General features: G+C 40.3%; 1 protein-coding gene across 9 annotated transcripts in view; it reads left to right on the forward strand.

Annotated features, from left to right (window-relative positions):
• The window catches only part of shank3a (SH3 and multiple ankyrin repeat domains 3a), a 258958-nt gene that overhangs the window by 161375 nt on the left and 76895 nt on the right, over positions 1 to 20688 (forward strand). For 8 of the 9 annotated variants that reach the window (XR_003442937.2, XM_047822191.1, XM_027162070.2 and 5 more), the window contains 4 exons: positions 1425 to 1541; positions 10689 to 10766; positions 13598 to 13664; positions 17175 to 17511. Coding sequence is in view for 8 of the 9 variants with exons in the window: in XM_047822191.1 (XP_047678147.1) it covers positions 1425 to 1541; positions 10689 to 10766; positions 13598 to 13664; positions 17175 to 17511 (599 nt within the window). In the remaining variant the exon portion in view is untranslated. The remainder of the gene's footprint in view (positions 1 to 1424; positions 1542 to 10688; positions 10767 to 13597; positions 13665 to 17174; positions 17512 to 20688) is intronic. The other variant, XM_047822192.1, reaches the window with a different exon arrangement.

A 20688-nucleotide genomic window follows, 5' to 3' on the forward strand; every position in this document is an offset into this window, starting at 1 on the left:
ATAGACAAGGGCAGGGAAGACACGTGAACACAAAACGTAACAAAAGGCACATTGCAAAAGTCCGGGCTAGATCCTGACAGTAACACACATACTGTAAACCACCCCTTATCCATATCAGAAAGTTCCCATGAGGATTTAAATTCTATATATTTTTAAATTAAAAGATGAAAGATTTTCTTTTGGTTAACCAAGTTAAGATAGGGTTTAGAACTGGGTGAACTGGTTAGTAAGGACAAAAGTGTGTGTGTGTGTGTGTGTGTGTGTGTGTGTGTGTGTGTGTGTGTGTGTGTGTGTGTGTGTGTGTGTGTGTGTGTGTGTGTGTGTGTGTGTGTGTCTACCACTAATACCCCATGTTTGTTGTATAAGATTAATAAGATAAAGAGTATTATGGGACAGATGGGGTGTTTCCTAGGATCTCTCTCTCTCTCTCTTTCTCTCACACACACACACACACACACACACACACACACACACACACACACACACACACACACACACACACACACACACACACACACAATGTATTGCTGCATGGGGAGTTATGGATTCCGAGCAGTGCTTTATATTCATTCTAAAGCACTTTGTTTTTATTCTTATTCTCTTGCACAGTGAAATTCCTTCTTCACATATCCCAACTCTGGAAGTTAGGTCAGAGTACAGGTCACGATACAAGCGCTCCTGGATCAGTGACGGCTAATGGCTGTGTTTAAGGGCACAACAGTGGCAGCTTGGCAGAGCTGGGGCTTGAACCTCGATCAACAAGCCAACCCCAGTGTCTCTGCTTGTCTGGATAGCTTTATCCAGATATGTATGGATTGGTGAAAAAAATCAGGGCCAGCCCATGTAGGGGCTGACAAGTATGCATGGTTTATTCCCATGTGTCCAAGAGACATGACATTATCACAACCTGTAGCCCTCTATCTCTCACTTGCACTCCCTCTCTACCTCCTCCTCCTCCTTCCTCACTGCTCTCATGTTTTCCTCTAACCCCTGTCTCTTTCTCTCCCTGACAGTAAGGGCCTCTTGTGCAGGTTTTGAACCCAGTGTTTTTACACCCCACACTTCATTCATATGCAGAGAGGCTGTAGCTGAGTAATAGAGAATTAAACTGTGACATTGATAATACAAAACAATTGTGCTATCTCTTATATCAGCTGTGTGCGCAGAGAATAATAATGCGACAGACCAAGTGGACAAATGCAAGAAGAAAATGAAATAGAGGAACAGTTTTCCTATCAATAATTAGGATTGATAATAATAATAATAATAATAATAATAATAATAATAATAATAATAATAATAATAATAATAATAATAATAATTGCATAATAAATGGGTAAAATGCAAACCTTAACAGTTGCACTACTTCCACTCTTTTTTCTTTTTTGACTGTGTGCGTGTTTCTGTGTATTTTGTGTGAACAGGCCTGTCGTCACGGCCACGTGCAACATCTGGAGCACCTTCTCTTTTACGGAGCCGACATGAGTGCGCAGAATGCTTCAGGAAACACTGCCCTACACATCTGTGCCCTCTACAACCAGGTAAACCAAGCATGCCATTGTATATAGCGCCGCACTAAACACACGTGGAAGCATACATACCAGTATGTATCCAGTCCTTTTTTTTTTATTCTCATATTCTTATTTGAGAGTATTTTTTTATTTTTATTTTTTTACCAGACATTGTTTTACTGCTTTGGGCATCATTTTAGCAACATTTTGCACTGCTTGAGCAACACGATTGGTAAGCAACATTGGCCTTAAAAACTGACCTTTCAAATGAAGCTTCTTGGACAAAAAAATAGTCATGCTTACAAATACCATTAACTTTCTGTACAATGTCAGTAGTTTTTACCTGGATGAATGCGGCATGATATCGGATCATCGGGTGTTGGCAGGATTGTTAGAATAAAGACATTGTATTGGCAAAAGGGTGCAATCTCATCTCATTTCTGTAGCAGTTTTATAATGCTCTGTTCCCAAATGATGGAGATGGACAACATTAAACATAGATTTTTTTAAAATTGCGCTACTGTTTTCATCATTGTTTTCATAAACTCATATTCCATTAATCCTAACCAGCCAAACAAATAAGATCCTTAAATAAACAAACATTGGGCTAATACACACGACGAACAATGACTTTATACTTCACCGGCCGTGTGAGAGTCATGCAGTCTGGCCGGTGTTTACTGGCACACACATCCCTAAGTGGTCGTTAAACGGCTGTAATTGGCACTCATCTTAGCAAACACGGCTCTAAGTTGTGTGTTTGGATGCCGAGGAGAATATCTGAAGGTTTGCAGCAGATGTTGCACATGCAAATTCAGACCGCGTGTCTCACCGCAGCTCCTCTACCGTGGTGCCAGTCATATTCTAGTCATAGACACCTTCACAATCCTCTCTCAAAGAAATCGTACAAAAACACAGCCTCGAGGCTCGGTAGAGGAACAGATTTCTACCTGAGCTATTAAGTTTTCTATAGGCACAATGTTTATCTCATTGTAAATTGCCAATGATGTAAAAAATGACACACTTCACTCGTTTCATCTGAACAGTTCATTCTGAAACCCTTTTTTCTTTAGAACGAAACATCCTTAAATATCTGTGTGAAATATGACACAATAGGCCTCTTTTATTCCCACCTACTGTGTCAATTTACTTGGAATAAAGTGGTAGATTGTTGCTTCAAGCCCAAGTGAAGAAGAAAATACTGTACTGACGAGATTGACCGAACGCAAATGTTCTGGCTTGGCAAGCGACACTTTTATCATTCTGCATATGTATTTTACGATAAATATAACCGAGAACTCCCTTCTTTTATAAAATGAGCAATCTGACTGATACAGCACATGACTAACTACAGACATTTTAGCATAAACGTGACATAATCTCATTTACTAAACACAAAATACTTTATTTCTTTCCAGTTGACATATGAGAAGTGAAAATCTTATTGCTAGATGAAGTTTATATGTTTTCCATGTCTGGACCCCAATCTATATACTGTACATGTAAGGTTACCAGAAAAAGTGTACACACTCTGTGAGCCTGATCATCTGAGGCAGCGACTCGAGACTTTGTATAGACTTTGTGTATGCAAATGTTTATACACGGATATACAGTGTATCACATATACACTTTAATAGAAACACACGTACAGCAACGTAGTCGTGTACGATAGCGGCTATATCGTGCACCTGGCAGCAGCGCAAGGCATGAAATCAGGCAGATACAGATCAAGATACAGCTTCAGTGATTGTTCATATCAACCATGGGGGGGGGGGTGCTCTAAGCTGGGCTTAGTATTTTAAAAACTGCGGATCTCATGGGATTTTCAAACACAGCATCAGAATTTACAGAGAACGGAGCAAAAAATAAACCCCCCAGTGAGCAGCAGTGCTGCAGGTGGAAATACATAGTTGAACTTTGTGCCAGATTTTTTTTTTTCATAAGCACATTCTGAAAGTGTAGCCCATTAAATATCTCCTATATTAAAAAGCTCTCTAGATATATGAGCTTAACTCTGTTAACTGCTAGGTTCTCAGGTTAGGAATGGAATATAATAGGACGTTTCGCTTCCACAGAGCGTTAAATTAACAGCACAAATCACAGTTTTGATTAGATCTGCAGCATATCATATCTATGTCACACATGAGGATGACGATGACGATGCCGTCACACACCATGACGTAATCATTGTGTCGGGCATAATGCTGTATCACCTATTTAATCAGCTTGTGGGATTTAAAGTAAAGTGTAGACAATGTGCTGTAAACAACTCCAATTTGAAAAGAAAACGAAAGAATACATCATTAAATCAAACCATCATTTAACGGACGTGCTTCATTAAGTGAACCTCTTAATCCAGACGTCGATACGGACGTGAATCGGCTCGGTTTCTAATCGATATTCCTGTCTGTAGCGCCTTTCAAAACAAAGTTACGCAATGGGCTTCGCAGCTAATGCCTTCTAATTGTATTAATTATTCATCAGTCGACAAATGCAAAACGTCCGCACTCTGTACTTAAGTGACTTAAGAGTTATGTGTTTAAAATACAGTGCGATTTAATAGATGTCTGAAATCAGGTCAGTGCACTTGACTGGGCTCAGCATCCAACTCATTTACATGTACAAGATCCTGCATAAATTTGTGTATTTATGTGTGCAGTGTGCGTAATATGCGTGCCATCAGGAATGGACAGGATGTGTTTAAAAGTTTGCTTATTGGAATTCATATTTGCTGGTCATAGATAGAGAAAATGGCTCCTATTTTGTTTTAGTGTAGTGACATCAGGTAAACACATGCTCATGCAATTCTGTTGGATTTTAGACCGGACCAGAACCAAGACCTTCTGTTCGTGAATTGGTCGTGACCTTGATTTATATAAAGCAGGTTTGGTTTCATATGGTTGCTAAGCTTTTAATAGCAATTGTAAAGAACAAAAAAAAACAAATTAGCATTAGCTTTCATTAAAGGTGGGGTGTACGATGTTCGAAAGCCAATGTTGACCTTTGAAATCACTTAAATAAACACACCCTAACCCAAATGGGTGTCACCCCTGTTTTGATATCTCCGCCCCACACATACATACATAACCCAGGCAACTATTATGGCGGAACCTGCTGGGGCAGCTGGCCGAGGGGATATTTTTATCAATAAATGAACTCAATGAGTAATACTATGGTAATACAGGTCAAACCTGCTTCTTGCCTTATCGTAAGCCTTTTTTCCGCTTTTCTTTTTTATCCGCCATGTCAAAGTTTCAATCGCTTTCTGCTAATGTCAGACATGCGCACTGAACACTCTCTCATATATTCATATTCGCATATTCACAAGACACACCCCTTCCTGCTAATTGGCTACACGTTTGTTTTGTTAGTCGGTCCGACTCTGTTTTCTGAAGCGTTTCTCGAACATCGTGCACCCCACCTTTAATGTTAGACCTTACCGACTGATGTGCTGCTTTCGATGTAAATAAAGTATATATATATATTAATAATATACTTTATTTTGTAGTTTATCATCATGCGCACTACTAGTCTAGCAACAGCATTAATGTTTAAAAAACTTCATTGAAAAAAAATCAGTAAAATCAGTTGTTTATGATGTTTAGTGAATAGAGAACATTAGAAATGACTTTATTTTATTACCCCAGTCTACATCTAATCTAACCAGAAGTCTTTATCACTCTAATTAGACTCTTTAAGGCACACCAGTTATTTATTGTACAGTAGATAGGATCATCCTTTAATTACTATTCTGTTTCGTTTTATTTGCTCTGCAGCACCAACGATAGTAATCAAACTGTAATAAACCTACTGATGTTCAGAGACTTTTGACTGACAGTGTAGTTCCAGTTTGAGTCGTATTATCTGTCACAATAAAGAGGGCAGACAAAATAGCAAAAGCCAAATGAGGAAGGACCCTGACTGTGAGGTGACTAAATCACAATTACAAACACAGCTGCACAAGTCAGTTCTATCAGGTTAATTACCAATTAACAGCATGTATCAGCTATACAATTAGTCTGTGTGATTTCCAAACCATATGAAGCAATTTAAAGTGTTTCAAAAAGGCCAAGTGTGGGTGTCTGAATTACAGGTGTAGAGAACAGCCGCAAAAATAACCGCAGAACCGATCGAATGCCTTTTCGACAAATTTATGTTTGGATGCCTTTAAGCAACTGTAAGGGATCCATAAAGTATCCATTTTGGGGCACTAGTTTATAGAAATCTTTATATCGGCGATTGTTTTTTTATAGTTGCATAACAAATACAACAAATACGAGGTCATTTTAAATGATCAGGTGCACCATATGGTGTGTAACCGAAACCTAGATTTGGTCAGGTATCTTTCACGGCTTTCTCAATCACCGTCTTCGAAGGGAGCGTCGAGACTGAGAGTTGGATATCCAAATACTTTATCATTTTAAGAACAAAAAACATTCATCCACAAACTAGAGGTCTTCTCTGGTCTAAAGAAATGCACCGGACCCGAAGTGACCCGAATCACTTTTTTGCCCGAACCCGACGTACACCATTTTTTTTTAAATAAAGACCCGACCCAAGACAAACCCCGAGTCCGACCCGACCCGTTGGCAATTTTTTTTGTAACCCGACTGGACCCGAATGTTGCGTAACTCTACACTAAAGTAACCGCCAGCCACACGTCGCAAACAGAGGAGAGGTTGAAAAAGGACTCGAGTCGATGCACACACACACAGTACTTCTGGTCTTCTCGGGTCTGTTCGGTAAAAACACATTCACTTTAAATTACCCGAGACCCGATGCGGCTATTATTAGACGAGACCCGTGTCCGAGGCACACGTGAAACTTTTAGACCCAAACCCGCTGGGGTCTCGGGTCGGACCTCGGGTTTTCAGATCTAAGTGGACCCGTGAAGACCTCTACTACAAACCAGTGTAGCTGTGAGTGCGTATGAGTGTGTGTTCACTATACTGTATAGAAGTACTTGTGTTTTTTCTTCATTTAGTTCAGTGCAATTAGATTACACTCGATCTGACCCTCGATAACGTCACATATACAAACAAGAAAGAAAAACAACACTCTAACACCAACAAAATCAGACAGATATATTCGGTTAATACAATCCGTGCCATTATTATCAGAAAATAAATCCAAATATTCAAATATTAGGCTCATTATTTAAATGTATACAGTAATAATTAGGTCTTATTCGTCAGTGTTTTGCTTGACCAGGCTCGTCTGGTTCTGTCGAAGCGAGAGCAGCTCTGTGCGGGTGTGTTTTTAGGTCCCTATATGGAAGAACAAAGTCATTTATACACGTCATTCATACGACACTGACACAGTGTTGTATAAAGTACTAGAAAGCAATACTCGAGTAAAAGTACAAGTATCGTACTAGAAAAAGACTTTGGTAGAACTTGAAAGTCACCTTTTAGAATATTACTCAAGTAAAAGTCTTAAAGTATCTGATATTTACTGTACTTAAGTATCAAAAGTCATTTTCTGATATTTAATGTACTTATGTATTTGAAGTAAAAGTAAAAAGTAAAATTTCAGTGATTTTCTGTAGGCATAAGAGCAGGGGCGGTTCTAGGGTTTCATCTTTAGGGGTTTTAGGCCTCAGTGAGAATTTAAAACAAGAAGTGTTTTATATTATATATTATATGACTACATACAGCAGTAAGCCAAAAGTTATGGTATTATGGCAAAAGTAGATACCAAAATTTTATGCATGATGTAATGATGTCAGTCTTGAATCAAATCAGTTCATGTATGTGTGCATTCTCTACTAACAGTGTGTCCAATGAATGCAGTCATTAATAACCTAATATTCACAAGACAAAAACCAAATCAATAAATGTTATTTTTATTTAGTATTGATATTGCCTTAATATTTTGTTTGTGCTATCAACTCTGGTAATAAGAATAGTGACATTTCACTGCTTTTGGTTGCCGCCGTTATACAGTAGATAAACGCCCCCAGCTCTGACTGCGCGTGCATGTGCTTCTCCATACAGCGTGCAGAGCTGCGTAATGCAATCTCGTAGCAGTGATTCGCCAAACCTCCCTTATTGCAGTCACACACATTTCTTCTGATTTTATTTTGTAGTAACAAGTAACGAAGATGCTTAGTGGAAATATAACGGAGTAAAAGTATACATTTTATCTAGGAAATGTAGTGGAGTAAAAGTGAAAGTTGTCATAAATTTAAATAGCGAAGTAAAGTACAGATTTGTGAAATTTCTACTTAAGTACGGTAACGAAGTGTTTTTACTTCATTACATTACAACACTGCACTGACATTTGTACAAATGATATTTATTTAAATATCCACAGTTCTGCTAGCTGGTGCACTAAACTAATTGGGTTTCTGTGAGCAAGTTTAATTCATGTTCATAAATGCTTTCATTCTACTGTCGCTTTTTAATCCGCTCTTTCAAAATCTGATTTTATTTGCTGTGGCTCAGACAGTTAGAAAGAAATGATTTCATTTAATATACAGTATGCGTTCTTCTCTTTACAGGCTCTGATAGCCAGATAGAAGAAAAAAAAGAAAAACTACATTTGTAAAGTTTGTCACGACAAACTTTGATGTTGGCTTTGACGAGGCAAGTAATCGCAAAGGCCGGTGTTTATTGGAGGCGAGTGGACTTAAGGATCAGTGCTACGTTTGGAGGCAGGTCGACAGAAAGCTAGGGTGCCAAAACATTTGGAGGCAAGTGGAGACGAGCATGTGACGTCATCCGAATACTCTTGAGGAAGTTCCCCACATTGGGCTGAGTGTTTTGATATATTTTCACGTGACATCATCAGAATGGCCGTGAGGAAGTTCTTCTCATTGTTCTGAGTGTTTTGATATATGACATGTCAATGTTGTAAAAAGTTGATTGATTTTGCATATTTTGGGGGCGGGGCTGCGGGACAACCGAAAGGCCAGTTAAAACTTTGTTCAGAGTATCACCCTAAAGGAGCTGGTCGAGTCTGGTGTAACTCGACAAGTTCGAAAGCTTGCCGAGTTATAAACCTCCAAAGTTTATAATGGGAGTCTATGGGGAAAAAGGCCAATTTGAGACCCGGTACCGGAAGTACCGGAACTCGGATCGCTTAGAAAAGTAAGAGCAACAAACTTCAGACTGGGGTCTACAATATATCCGAATTTGGTGCATGTGGCTCGAAAGCCCTAGGAGGAGTTACTCTTGATATATTTTTGTCTAAGCTTAAATAGGAAAACAGAATGTTGGCTTCTACAAAGCCAACATAATAACTGTGTGTGTGTGTGTGTGTGTGTGTGTGTGTGTGTGTGTGTGTGTGTGTGTGTGTGTGTGTGTGTGTGTGTGTGTGGACAGACCCTCCTTCACACAGTGCTCCTACCTTCTACTTCTGTCAGCTTCTACTCACAGGCTTCTAATTGCACGACCTATACCAGAAAATACACCACTGAAGTGAAACTAACAACGACAGGGAGTCAAGCCGAGCTTCATTAGTGTTTTTAGTTAGGAGAATTAAGCTGCTGAAATGTTTCATACATTATTCAGAAGCCCTGTTAATGTAATTAAACATTCATTTAGAGACAAGGGCAGTGAATGAGAGTACCATCATTCCTCCTCTCACCAGTAGAGGTCACTTACTGCCTAGTTCTTTACATAGTGACCGCTAGATTTAACACATTATACTGTATGCAGTGGAAAAGAATGGGCTGAACTGTCTAACTGCATCTGCCTCACCTTTAATAGAGTAAAGATAGAGATGTGAGTTCTGTTTCTAAGCAGTGATCTTATCAAAATGAGAGAGAGAGAGAGAGAGAGAGAGAGAGAGAGAGAGAGAGAGAGAGAGAGAGAGAGATTGCAGGTTTTTAGAGTCTGGCTGTGATCGAGCCACCCAATCATTACTCTGTTAATTCAGTCTGCTGAAATTAGATATTGATTTTCAAAACCTTTTTAGACAAATCCACATATACAGTATTGCATACATGACTGACATGCACTTATACACAGACACAAAAACACTGATTCATGAAGTCCACATGTCAACAGCATAGTGAAATTAAGTCCTGCGTATCTGGAGAGCTTGAACTCTTGATTTGTGTGTGTGTGTGTGTGTGTGTGAGAGAGAGAGAGAGAGAGAGAGAGAGAGAGAGTGTGTGTGTGTGTGTGTGTGTGTGTGTGTGTGTGTGTGTGTGTGTGTGTGTGTGTGTGTGTGTGTGTGTGTGTGTGTGTGTGTGTTTGTGTGTGTGTGCGCGTGAAAAAGAGAGAGGGAGAGAGTGTGTGTTTGTGTGTGAAAAAGACAGTGTGTGTGTGTGTTTCTGTGTGTGAAAAAGAGAGATAAGGAAAGAGCGAGAGAGTGTGTGTGTTTGTGTTGCGTGAAAGAGAGAGAGAGTGTGTGTGTGTGTTTGTGTGTGTGAAAGAGAGAGTGTGTGTGAAAAAGAGCGTGTGTGTGTTTGTGTGTGTGAAAAAGAGAGAGAGAGAGTGTGTGTGTGTTTGTGTGTGTGTGTGAAAAAGAGAGAGTGTGTGTGTTTGTGCGTGTGAAAGAGAGAGAGAGAGGTAGGGAGTGTGTGTGTGTGTGTGTGTGTGAGTGTGTGTGAAAGAGAGAGAGAGAGAGAGAGAGAGAGAGAGAGAGAGAGAGAGAGAGAGATCATGTCTATCTGTCAATCTGTGTGAGAGACAGACAGAGAGCTGAAAGATAGAAAGCACATGATTTGTGTGTAAGTATTTGGACTCAGGGAGCCTCTTCAGGACATCACAAGGTGTGAAAGCTTTACTCATCTTACACACTAACCACTACACTTACAGAAAGTAGGACACAAACCCCAGCAGACTCAAGCTTACTTTAAGCACGTCTAGACCCTGTGTGTGTGTGTGTGTGTGTGTGTGTGTGTGTGTGTGTGTGTGTGTGTGTGTGTGTGTGTGTGTGTGTGTCTGTCTGTCTGTCTCTGTGTGTGTGTGTGTGTGTGTGTGTGTGTGTGTGTGCGTCTGTCTGTGTGTGTGTGTGTGTGTGAGACGCTGACAGACTGTGAAAGAGATTGCGAGGTAGTGTGGTCAGGTGTATGCTCGTTCCTGGCCTTTTTTCCATCACCTTTTTTTTTTTATTTTAAATTCTCACTTCCACCCAACGCTGCCCAGAGACAGACAATGACATTAAAGCAGTGCCATAATAGCACCTCTCTTCCTTTCTCCCTCTTTCTCTCTCTCTCTTCTCTAGGATAGCTGTGCACGTGTTTTGCTGTTCAGAGGAGCGAATAAAGAGATAAAGAACTACAACAGCCAAACTGCCTTCCAGGTGAGAGCACAGGTCTCAGCGTACGCGCAATCCGCTCGGCCGTATTTAACCTTACACTTTCTCTCACAGGCCGTTGCTTTAACTGCAAGACTTTATATAGTCGCTTTTATTGGGATCAAGACATTTAGTTTGAATGGCATTTTTTAGATAATCTGACTGTAGGCTGCTGTGGATAAGCCAAGTGTTTATTTATCTGTCAAGATTTACAAAGCCTTAAAAAAATGAAACCTTCGAAATGTTTGCGCCGAACCCATCAACATCATGCTGTATATGCCAGGTCTTTGTTAATCTAAACAATGATAATAGTTACTGTCACATTCCCTCAATCTCTCATGAATTTCACCTGCGATAAACCAACACCATCCACTCGCATGGTGGCGGAACAGAGAGACCATTAAATACTGTATATTGGGGAAGTCGTGGCCTAATGGTTAGAGAGTCTGACTCCTAACCCGAAGGTCGTGGGTTCGAGTCTCGGGCGCGCCACGACTGAGGTGCCCTTGAGCAAGGCACCGAAACCCCCCCCAACTGCTCCCTGGGCACCGCAGCATGCTGCCCACTGCTCCAGGTGTGTGTTCACGGTGTGTGTGTGTGTGTGTGTGTGTGTGTGTGTGTGTGTGTGTTCACGTGTGTGTGTGTGCACTTTCGATGGGTTAAACACAGAGAACAAATTCTGAGTATGGGTCACCGTACTTAGCCGCAAGTCACGTCACTTTCTCAATGTAAAGTCCATATACAACGGTTATTTAACCGTACACATACGATCGCTGTATAGTCTAAAGAAATGGTCTGGGTTATTGGGACATCTATTAATAAATAGTGATGAAGTTTTGAAGGTTAAATTCAGAAACACATGATACATCAAGAGGAATCTTGATTAAAGACACATTTAATTATCGATTATAATTTACTGTATATAATACTGTGATGTGGAATATATAAGATGAGACAAAAACTGTATTAACCATTAAATAAAGTTATTTATTAGAAGAACGTTATATGCCCGAGACAGAAAAGATAAAAAAATATATATACATATATGCAGCATTATACATTGAGAACGACAGTGACAGTAAATATTGCACACGACATCGATAATGCACATGGAATTGCCAAGTGGAGTTGAGAGTCATATGGTACACCCTGTGATACAGAAGAATGATATAGAAAGAATGGCACAGATCATCACTGTCCACTGCCGTGAGTGGATTAAAAAGACGTATACCAAAAAAGATGACCGGGCTTCGTTTAGGCATCACAACTTACCAAGGATTTCACCATAGTTTTACCATTCCAAATGTTTCTGATGTCATAATAAACAGCTCTAAATTGAAGTCTTACCCTTCTGTTTCATGTAATGTTGGTCAACCTTCTGCAGTCATCCAACTGTTCAGCGAGAACCAGAATAAAGCTTCCTGGTTAGTGCTAGGAACAAATAAAATGTACTAGTCAAGTAGCCCTGAGACGGATGGTGTAGGTGTATTCCCGGCTCACATCCAGTGTTTCCGGATGCACAGTGACCCTGATCAGGATAAAGAGCGAATACTAAGACCATGTAAATCAACTGGAATTGAAAATGCTCAGATATCAGCAAATCGGCAAGATTCACTGAGAGACTAGACGCAAAAAGTAAGAAACTCAGGCTTAATTGAAACAATTATTAAGTAGTATTATGACAGTGGAGCAGGCGGTTTAAAGGTGGGGTCTCCGTTGTTTGAAAGCCAATGTTGACATTTGAAATCACCAAAACAAACACGCCCCTAACCCAAATGGTTCCCACCCCTGTTTTGATAGCTCCACCCCACACATACACCAGACAAGTATAACCCAGACAAGTATTATGGCGGAACCTGTTGGGGCAGCTAAACGAGGGTATATTTTTATCAATAAATGTATTGATTGATTTAATATTCTGAACTTTAATTGATAGATTCTGTTAGTCCTACTTCTTGCCTTACCGTAAGCCTTTCTTCGCTTTCTTTCTTTGTTTTTATCCGCCAAGTCAATGTTAAAACCCCTTTCCGCTAACGTCACACATGCGCACTGAACACTCTCTCCGCCCATATTGACAAGACACGCCCCTTTCTGCTCATTGGCTACACGTTAGTTTTGTTTTTGTTTTGTTTGACGGCCCAACGCAGTTTTCTGAAGCATTTCTCAAACAACGGAGACCCCACCTTTAAGTCGAATCCTTTTATATTTGAAGAGTTCCCAAAAGTCCAGCTTTGCCACAGATGATATGTATTGTAAAGATTCACCTCAAAACAATACACGTTATTATGTGTCACTCTACAAGTTGTGTTTAGAGAAACTGCTTCCTCCACACAAATTGAGATTGACAGAGACTTCCAGCACAGCTCAAAGTTAACTTGATTTCACAAAGGAAGAGAAGGCAATCGTACCCACAGAGCCATTAGACAGCTGCCAAAGCCTGATGCAGCTCTGTAATGGAGAAAAGCTAATCAGAAAAACAGAGAGAGAAGACAGAGAGAGAGAGAGAGAGAGAGAGAGAGAGAGAGAGAGAGAGAGAGAGAGAGAGAGAGAGCAAATGCTAATTGTCTAACTGATTCATGTTTCATTAATGTGACTCCATTATATCTCTGTATCAACACTAAACTCCAGCTGTATGTGCACTCAAACTCTTCGACCCCGGTTTCAGTGTGCAGCGCTCTAATTAACGACAGTTTCACATTAGTCTTGTGTTGTCGAGTAAAGTAGTTGTTATGCAACATATTTATAAGTGTGATCATGTGAACATGTTGGTGACTGGATAATCAGTTGGGAAATAAATATCATAACCATGATTGAAATGTCTCATCCTCTTTCTTTAGGTGGCTATTATAGCTGGAAATTTTGACCTGGCAGAAATAATAAAAGTTCACAAAGCATCAGACGTTGGTGAGTGGACAGACTGTGATTTATTTATTTGTTTGTTTGTTTGTTTGTTTGTTTGTTTGTTTTGTAGTTACTGTATTTTGCTTCTCATGCTTATGTCCTACCTTTCAGCACTGGAGCTATATAGCACGAGGTCACTCTGGTTATATAACCTGACGTAATAACGTAAAACTTCCTCTTGGAGATTTTTGTACTCGTGGATTTCCAACTTAAATTTACATTTATGAGAAATCTCAGTGTATAAACCCACCTGGATTTTCTACACTTAGTCCTCTTTGTGTTTACTGTTGTACATCTGTATATTAGAGTAATTTCTCTATAGAGAACAGGACGGGTTCTCATTCGAGTCTTTTTTCTCTTAAGGCTTTTTCGGGTTGTCTCAAAAAAGTTTCCTTCTGCAGCTGTCACCTCTGGCTTTAAATCCACATCTGGATTTCTATAAAGCTGCAAAGTCTATTGATATAGGCAAAATGTCACTACATAAATAAAATGGAAGAGAAATGAATAAAAATCATCAGGAGAAAATGTTGTGGGAAAAAAAAAGAAGCTAACCAGTGTTAACGCTACTTACATTTTCTCACCAAAAATCTGGTGTGATCACAGCTTTACACTTTCCCAAGTTCTCTAAGAAAACAGAGCCATCTCCAAAAGTAGGAATTTACACAAATTATCCGCAAATAACTTTGACTAATTTAACGTTTTGCTAAACATTAGATGTCCCAATAACTGTTCGCAGACTCTTATTACAGTACTCGTGACGTTTTGTTTCCCTTCCTTTTGTTCCGTTACTTCAGTTTACCTCTGTTACAGACGACGCACATACGGACATGGTAAAGGTTAGGTTGAAAAATACAGAGGTATTTAATTTCACCGTAGCACAGCAAACCCGTCGTGTGGCATCGTTTTAGCCACCAGTGCTGTAATTAAAGGATCGCATCACGGTGCTACGGCATTCAAGCTCATGAACTGTACGCACATCTTCCGAGAATGGGAGTATGATCTTTAAAAGCAGCAGGACAACATAGAAAAGCTTCACACGTAACCTTTCGCAAGCATGAAGATGGTGTTTCATCATTCTGATTGAATGATGCTTTATTCCTTCAGCCCTTTTTCTTTTGGACTCAGCCCTAGATCTCTTTTGCACTGCTCTCTCAATCTCTATTTTGTCGAGGGCGTGGGGCGGCGGGTGGGGGGTGGGGGGTAATGTAAGGTAAGGGACAGTGAGTAAGAGTGAAGGGTCTGTGTGTGTGATTGGGCATTTGGCCTTTTCACTAAGAATGGATGATGTGTAAAGGAAGATTTAAACCCATTTTACAGCAAGAGGCCTTGAGTATATATCTTCAGTTCCTATTTGGCCTCGGGAGACATTACTGCAGAATTCAGATACCAAGAACAAATCGCTCATCTGCGTTTGCATGCCGTGTGGCGTTTTTGTTTATTTATTTCTTATTTATTTATTAGGTAAATTCTTCAATAAATGGAATATTTACACAAGCTATGACAACGAAACGTAAAATTTCAGGTTGCTTTTTCAGACCGATAGGGTTAACGTCTTCGGGTTAACTTAGGGTTAACCGACGGTGAAAAATACGCCACCAGACGGAATGTTATGTTCATCCAGTATACAGTAGTACAACCGAGTAAGGACGATAGGCTCTCTGTTATCTCTACTGCTGTCTATTACAGTCTAGCAGCTAAAAAACCTTGAATGTGGGAGTTCTTTATAATATTCCTCAAAATGAAATCATCAGACAAGTGAAAAGCCAGAAGAGCTTTTATGGATATTGTATGGGCATTATAACTAAAGGAAGGTCAGTTATAATAAAAGAATCTGAGAACAATTAAAGGTGAAGTTTTTAAAGGAAGTGAGTGTTAAAGGTAATTACTTAAAAACATGATAAACCATGTGATTTAGTCCCTTTTTCTTGCTATAATAAGCTCTACTCTTCTGGGAAGAGGCTTTCTACTAGATGCTGGAGCAGGACTGTGGGGATTTGTGTTCCAGGTCATCCTGAAGGTGTTCGGTGGGGTTGAGTCAGAGTCAGGGCTCTGTGCAAGACACTCAATTTCTTCCACTCCAACCTTTTCAAACCATGTCTCCAGGGAGCTCAGCTTCTTCACAGGAGCATTGTCAGTGAAGTGACGGGAAATTGTAATACTACAGTATTCAAAAACACTTCCTATACAATCTTGTAGCTCTTGTCGGCTTTTGGGTCACCTGCTTGGAAAAGTACCACAACTGGGTGTTATCCGCATGCAAAGTCTCGATAAATCTCTGTTCGATTCACCAGCCTATATATTATAATTATAATTATTATATATTACTATAATTATTTAAATTAAAAAGCTGAATATGGTTCAATTAACAAATAGATTTAAATAATTTCAATTATATTTAAAGGCAGGGTCTCTGATTTTTGAACGCCAATGTTGACATTTGAAATCACCAAAACAAACACGCCCCTAACCCAAATGGGTCCCACCCCTGTATCGATAGCTCCGCCCACACATACATACGTAACCCAGGCAACTAATGGAAAGAAATGTGTCTTTATCATAGCTGAAGGGAAGAACAAAAATGACACACAAGCAAAATCATGCAAAGGACAAAGGCATTTATTAGTTCTGTGTAACAAAGAAAAACCAACGTTACTCACCTATCGAGAAGGAAAAAAGCGCCTCGGCGTCTTAAGTAAAGTTGAATTTCCCGAGTCAATAACTCCTGAGCTAAACGCTGTTACTACACAAAACGCGGTTGTAGCTGCCTCTCTACATTACTACGATAGAAAAGAGGTGTTATTTGTGTAGTAACAGCGTTTAGCTCAGGAGTTATTGACTCGGGAAACTCCGATCTGTGAATATGTGCCAACTTCCTGCTCCTTCAGTTCTCTCCAGCGCTGGAAAGCTGATCCTATATTAACACGTCCTACTTCTTGCCTTATCGTAAGCCTTTCTTCGCTTTCTTTCTTTGTTTTTATTCTCCATGTCAATGTTAAAACCGCTTTCTGCTAATGTCACACATGCGCACTGAACACTCTCTCCGCTGCATATTGACAAGCCCCGCCCCTTTCTGCTCATTGGCTACACGTTTGTTTTGTTTTTGTTTTTATTTTTGTTTATTATTCGGCCCGACTCAGTTTTCTGAAGCATTTCTCAACAATCGGAGACCCCGCCTTTAAGAACACTTTCATGATCTTGGCTTATGGTTAACATTTGCATTACCAAGCAGACTACAGATGTGCACAGTTGAAGAGAGACTGAGATGATAAGCTCATCTTCTTCAGCAAGCAACATGAAGTGTTTTTTTATGATGTTATATTTCATATCAGTGCAGTGACCTGCATATGATCTATGTGCATAATATGCTTTCTGCTGTTGTGCTGTTCATCCGGCCCTTTGTTGATAAATATGTTTTCCCAGTTTAATGACTGTTATCTCTGCCTAACCTTCTGTCATACAGTGTGCTCTGTTTGCTGATCCATTCTGAGTGAAATGTGTGTGTTTCTTTCTCAGTGCCTTTCAGGGAAACGCCTTCCTACACAAACCGCCGGCGTGTGATAGTAGGAGGTGGCTCTCTGACCTCATCACGCAACCTGCTTCGTTCCGCCTCCGACAACAATCTGAACGGGGCAGAGATGGGTACTGCCCATTCTCCCGTACCCTCTCTGCGCAGTCTGCCCCCTCTGGCTGCCCCCGGAGGGGAGGCAGCAGCCGATGGTAGCCTCCAGAGCACCGGTAGCTCCCGCTCCTCCCATTCACGCTCACCTTCTCTGCACCGCGTCAGCGAGGAACCTGATCCTCCTGTCCTGCGCAGACACCCCACATATACACACGGGCGTGGCCGTCTCAGGTGAGACCCTAATCTCTACTTATATTTACAGTAAAAAACTTACTGCAGGATATTTGATTAAAGTTAAAGACAATTCCTGAACTGCTTTCCAGTAAGGGGTTTTTGACACCTGGTCACTTCATGCATTTTATGTGATCCGATAGCTATCCGATGGTAAAAAGACCAGGTCTAAATGCCCTCCGAAACATTTTCGAGACGAATATAAATCCGATCACTCAAACCACTTCAGGAGTTGGTCTGGGACACATTTCAGATGAAACTGGACAGGTGTAAATGCATGTGGTTGTTCAAGCCACATACATCAGCGCTATACTCCTCCCAAACGGAAGTACGTCACTCGCAGGTGACTCGCGAGTCGTGCATCGCGCCAGAAACAAACAGTAAATGCTGTTTTTTGTAGCATAAACGTCGTAACAAGGTTTATTTGTCTTCTTTTTGATTGCATTCTGAAAACCGCATACACCAGAGCGTTTCCATTTCAATTCCCCCGGAAATGAGGTAAAATATAATTGCATTTTGGGCGGGAGTAAAAAGATCGGATTGATATCCAATTCGCCAAGGCGCATTTACGGCATTTAGCAGACACCCTTATCCAGAGTGACTTACAACTGAGCAACTGAGGGTTAAGGCCCTTAAGGCTCAGGGGCCCAGCAGTGGCAGCTTGGTGGACCTGGGGTTCAAACCCATGACCTTCCGATCAGTAGCCCAACACCTTAACCACTGAGCTACCACATCCCCATTTATGTGGCCTAATGTAAATGGCACAATTTTAATAAATCAGGTAGCTATCGGATCAGAGAAAACACATGAAGTGACCAGGTGTAAAAAGGCCCAAATATTAAAAAGTCATAATACAATTAAAACAAATCCAGATTCAGTGAATAAGCAAATTATAAACTTCCTGAATCCTACATAAGGCCTGTATTTACTGGCTACATAAGGCCTTATTTGACGTATGGCTTGTACTGTATTTGCATACTAAATCATTATTGGCTCGTATATCTTATGACAAAATAACACTGACTTGTTACATTCCGAAAGCTCTGATTTTCCACTGAGACTACGGTCCTGTTCCACATAAACCTTTTAATATGAAGTGGCAAAAAGTGGCATCATACTCACCCGACAATGTGAATATCAAAATCATAGATCTGATTGACATTTAACTGCCCTCTATACTTTAATCATATATTAAGATGTATAATTTACATGAATAGATTTGTCCTGGAACCCTAGCGCTACATCGCGCTGTCTGTATCGCTTCCTGTTTGTTATTGTACTTTAATACACATTGAAATGAGACAGGCCTGAACTGTATGGCATTGCGGGGTAGACTCTCGAGTGAGCCGTGTGTTATAGTGCGTTATTGGATTTTGCCGCAATATTGTCTTCAGTCTCATGTTTGTATTTATTGCAGGAGGATTACAGTTAGGGAGACTGATGCGATTTCAGAGACGAGTGGGTATTGCAATTTATAAATGTTTGTTATTTCAGCACGGGGGGATGAAACGCTTTAAACTGAAACCAGAGCTCTTCATACTACGTCGTGTGTAAACAAGAAGCAGTTTGAATTTTTTTTTTAATTTCGGAGTTAGCATGGACGCTAGTCGTCGGCGTCACTTTGACAACGTGTAGTTTTTTCATTTTTTACACCTTGACCCGACTGTCTGTTGTTTAGCTTTTGAATTGTTTGACATTGCTGGTATATTGTGGAGCGTTTAACAGCCTCTCTCTTCGTCTCTGTCTCACACTTAAACACAAAGTGAGGTCCTGAGGGGTGTGTTCGCTGTGTTCTGTCCTACTTGTCCATCTGTCAAGTGTGTGCTGATACACTGTCCCTTCAGAATCGTCACCACTGGCACTTGTTATCTTGACCACAGAGGGGTGTGTAGCTCTGTTTGTGTGTGTTAATAAATGTGATGCAAGTCCCTCTGCCCACGGGGTGAGTCCATTTGCAATGGTATCATATCATATCATCTCTCTCTCTCTCTCTCTCTCTCTCTCTCTCTCTCTCTGGTTATTTGCCTTGTGTCTCGCTGTGTCCACCTGTCTCTCCCCAAGGTAAGTGTGGGGACCAGGGGAGTGTGTAATTAATAGTATTGTCAGTCCCGCCCACTCACTTCTTGCTCAGGGTCAGGTGTGAGGATTTGGCCCTCTTCTTTCCAAACATTCCTAAACTTAAAGGCCCAATTGATCATTTTATTTAGGAGAAATTTTATTCATTCGGTTTGAAAGATACGTTATATTCAAAGCTTCTGCATTTTACCCGGAGAAACGCATCCATCTGAAATAATGCAGGTCTGCCACTTTACACCGAAGGCAACCTAAGGTCTTAAGATGGGCTGCGTGTTTAAGTAGTTTCGGTTGGGGATAAGAAACATTTCAGTGGTGTGTGGAAACGTCTGCCGTTTTTATTTACTCTACTGTTCTAGTTTATTCTATTTTAGAAAGAAAATGATTTATAATCACACTCTCCGGTGTCACCCAGATGAGAACGGGTTTTTATCGTTTTTACTCGTTTTTATCTTATTTACCGGGTCAGAAGGTGGTGTGGTTCATGTGCGTTCAACTCGTAATTGTTTTATTTTTGACTTCAGGACTTCAAGGCAGAATAAAATAAGAGGGAAACCGATGCAGGTGATCGCTGTGTAAAATAGTATGCTCTTGTTTTTCGTCCCCTCTAATACCGTATGCTTTGCACTCGTTTACTCGCAGTTCTAGCTTATTTCCTTTAATGTTTTGGTCGATGCACAAGCGTCTCCTTTCACAGACGGTATTTTTTTGTTTAGTTTAGTTCTTCTCTTCGTTTTTCAATCTCACGCTCATACTTTCTCTGGGGCCAATCGGAAGGATAACAACTGCATTCATCTCCTGTTTTATATATTTGCAACCCAGCTGCTTTGACTCAAAATAATCTCACAACTGCCCGTGGGTCAGCGGGAAACAATAATGAACACAAATGGAATATTGGCCTGCGGTTTTATACTAACGTTGCAGTCTAATATGTCAAGAAAAATCCTTTTAACACATTGATAAATTCTGCTGGGATTAGTTAAGAATTTGGAAATGGACTTGGTTTTAATAACGCTTATAATAACTACAAAATTTAATGACTGCTGTGATAGTGAGCCTGTTTGTGTGTTTTGATGTGTAAAGAGGAATAATCGCAGGATATGT

The sequence above is a fragment of the Tachysurus fulvidraco genome, chromosome 13, assembly GCF_022655615.1.
Source record: "Tachysurus fulvidraco isolate hzauxx_2018 chromosome 13, HZAU_PFXX_2.0, whole genome shotgun sequence".
Taxonomy (NCBI): domain Eukaryota; kingdom Metazoa; phylum Chordata; class Actinopteri; order Siluriformes; family Bagridae; genus Tachysurus; species Tachysurus fulvidraco.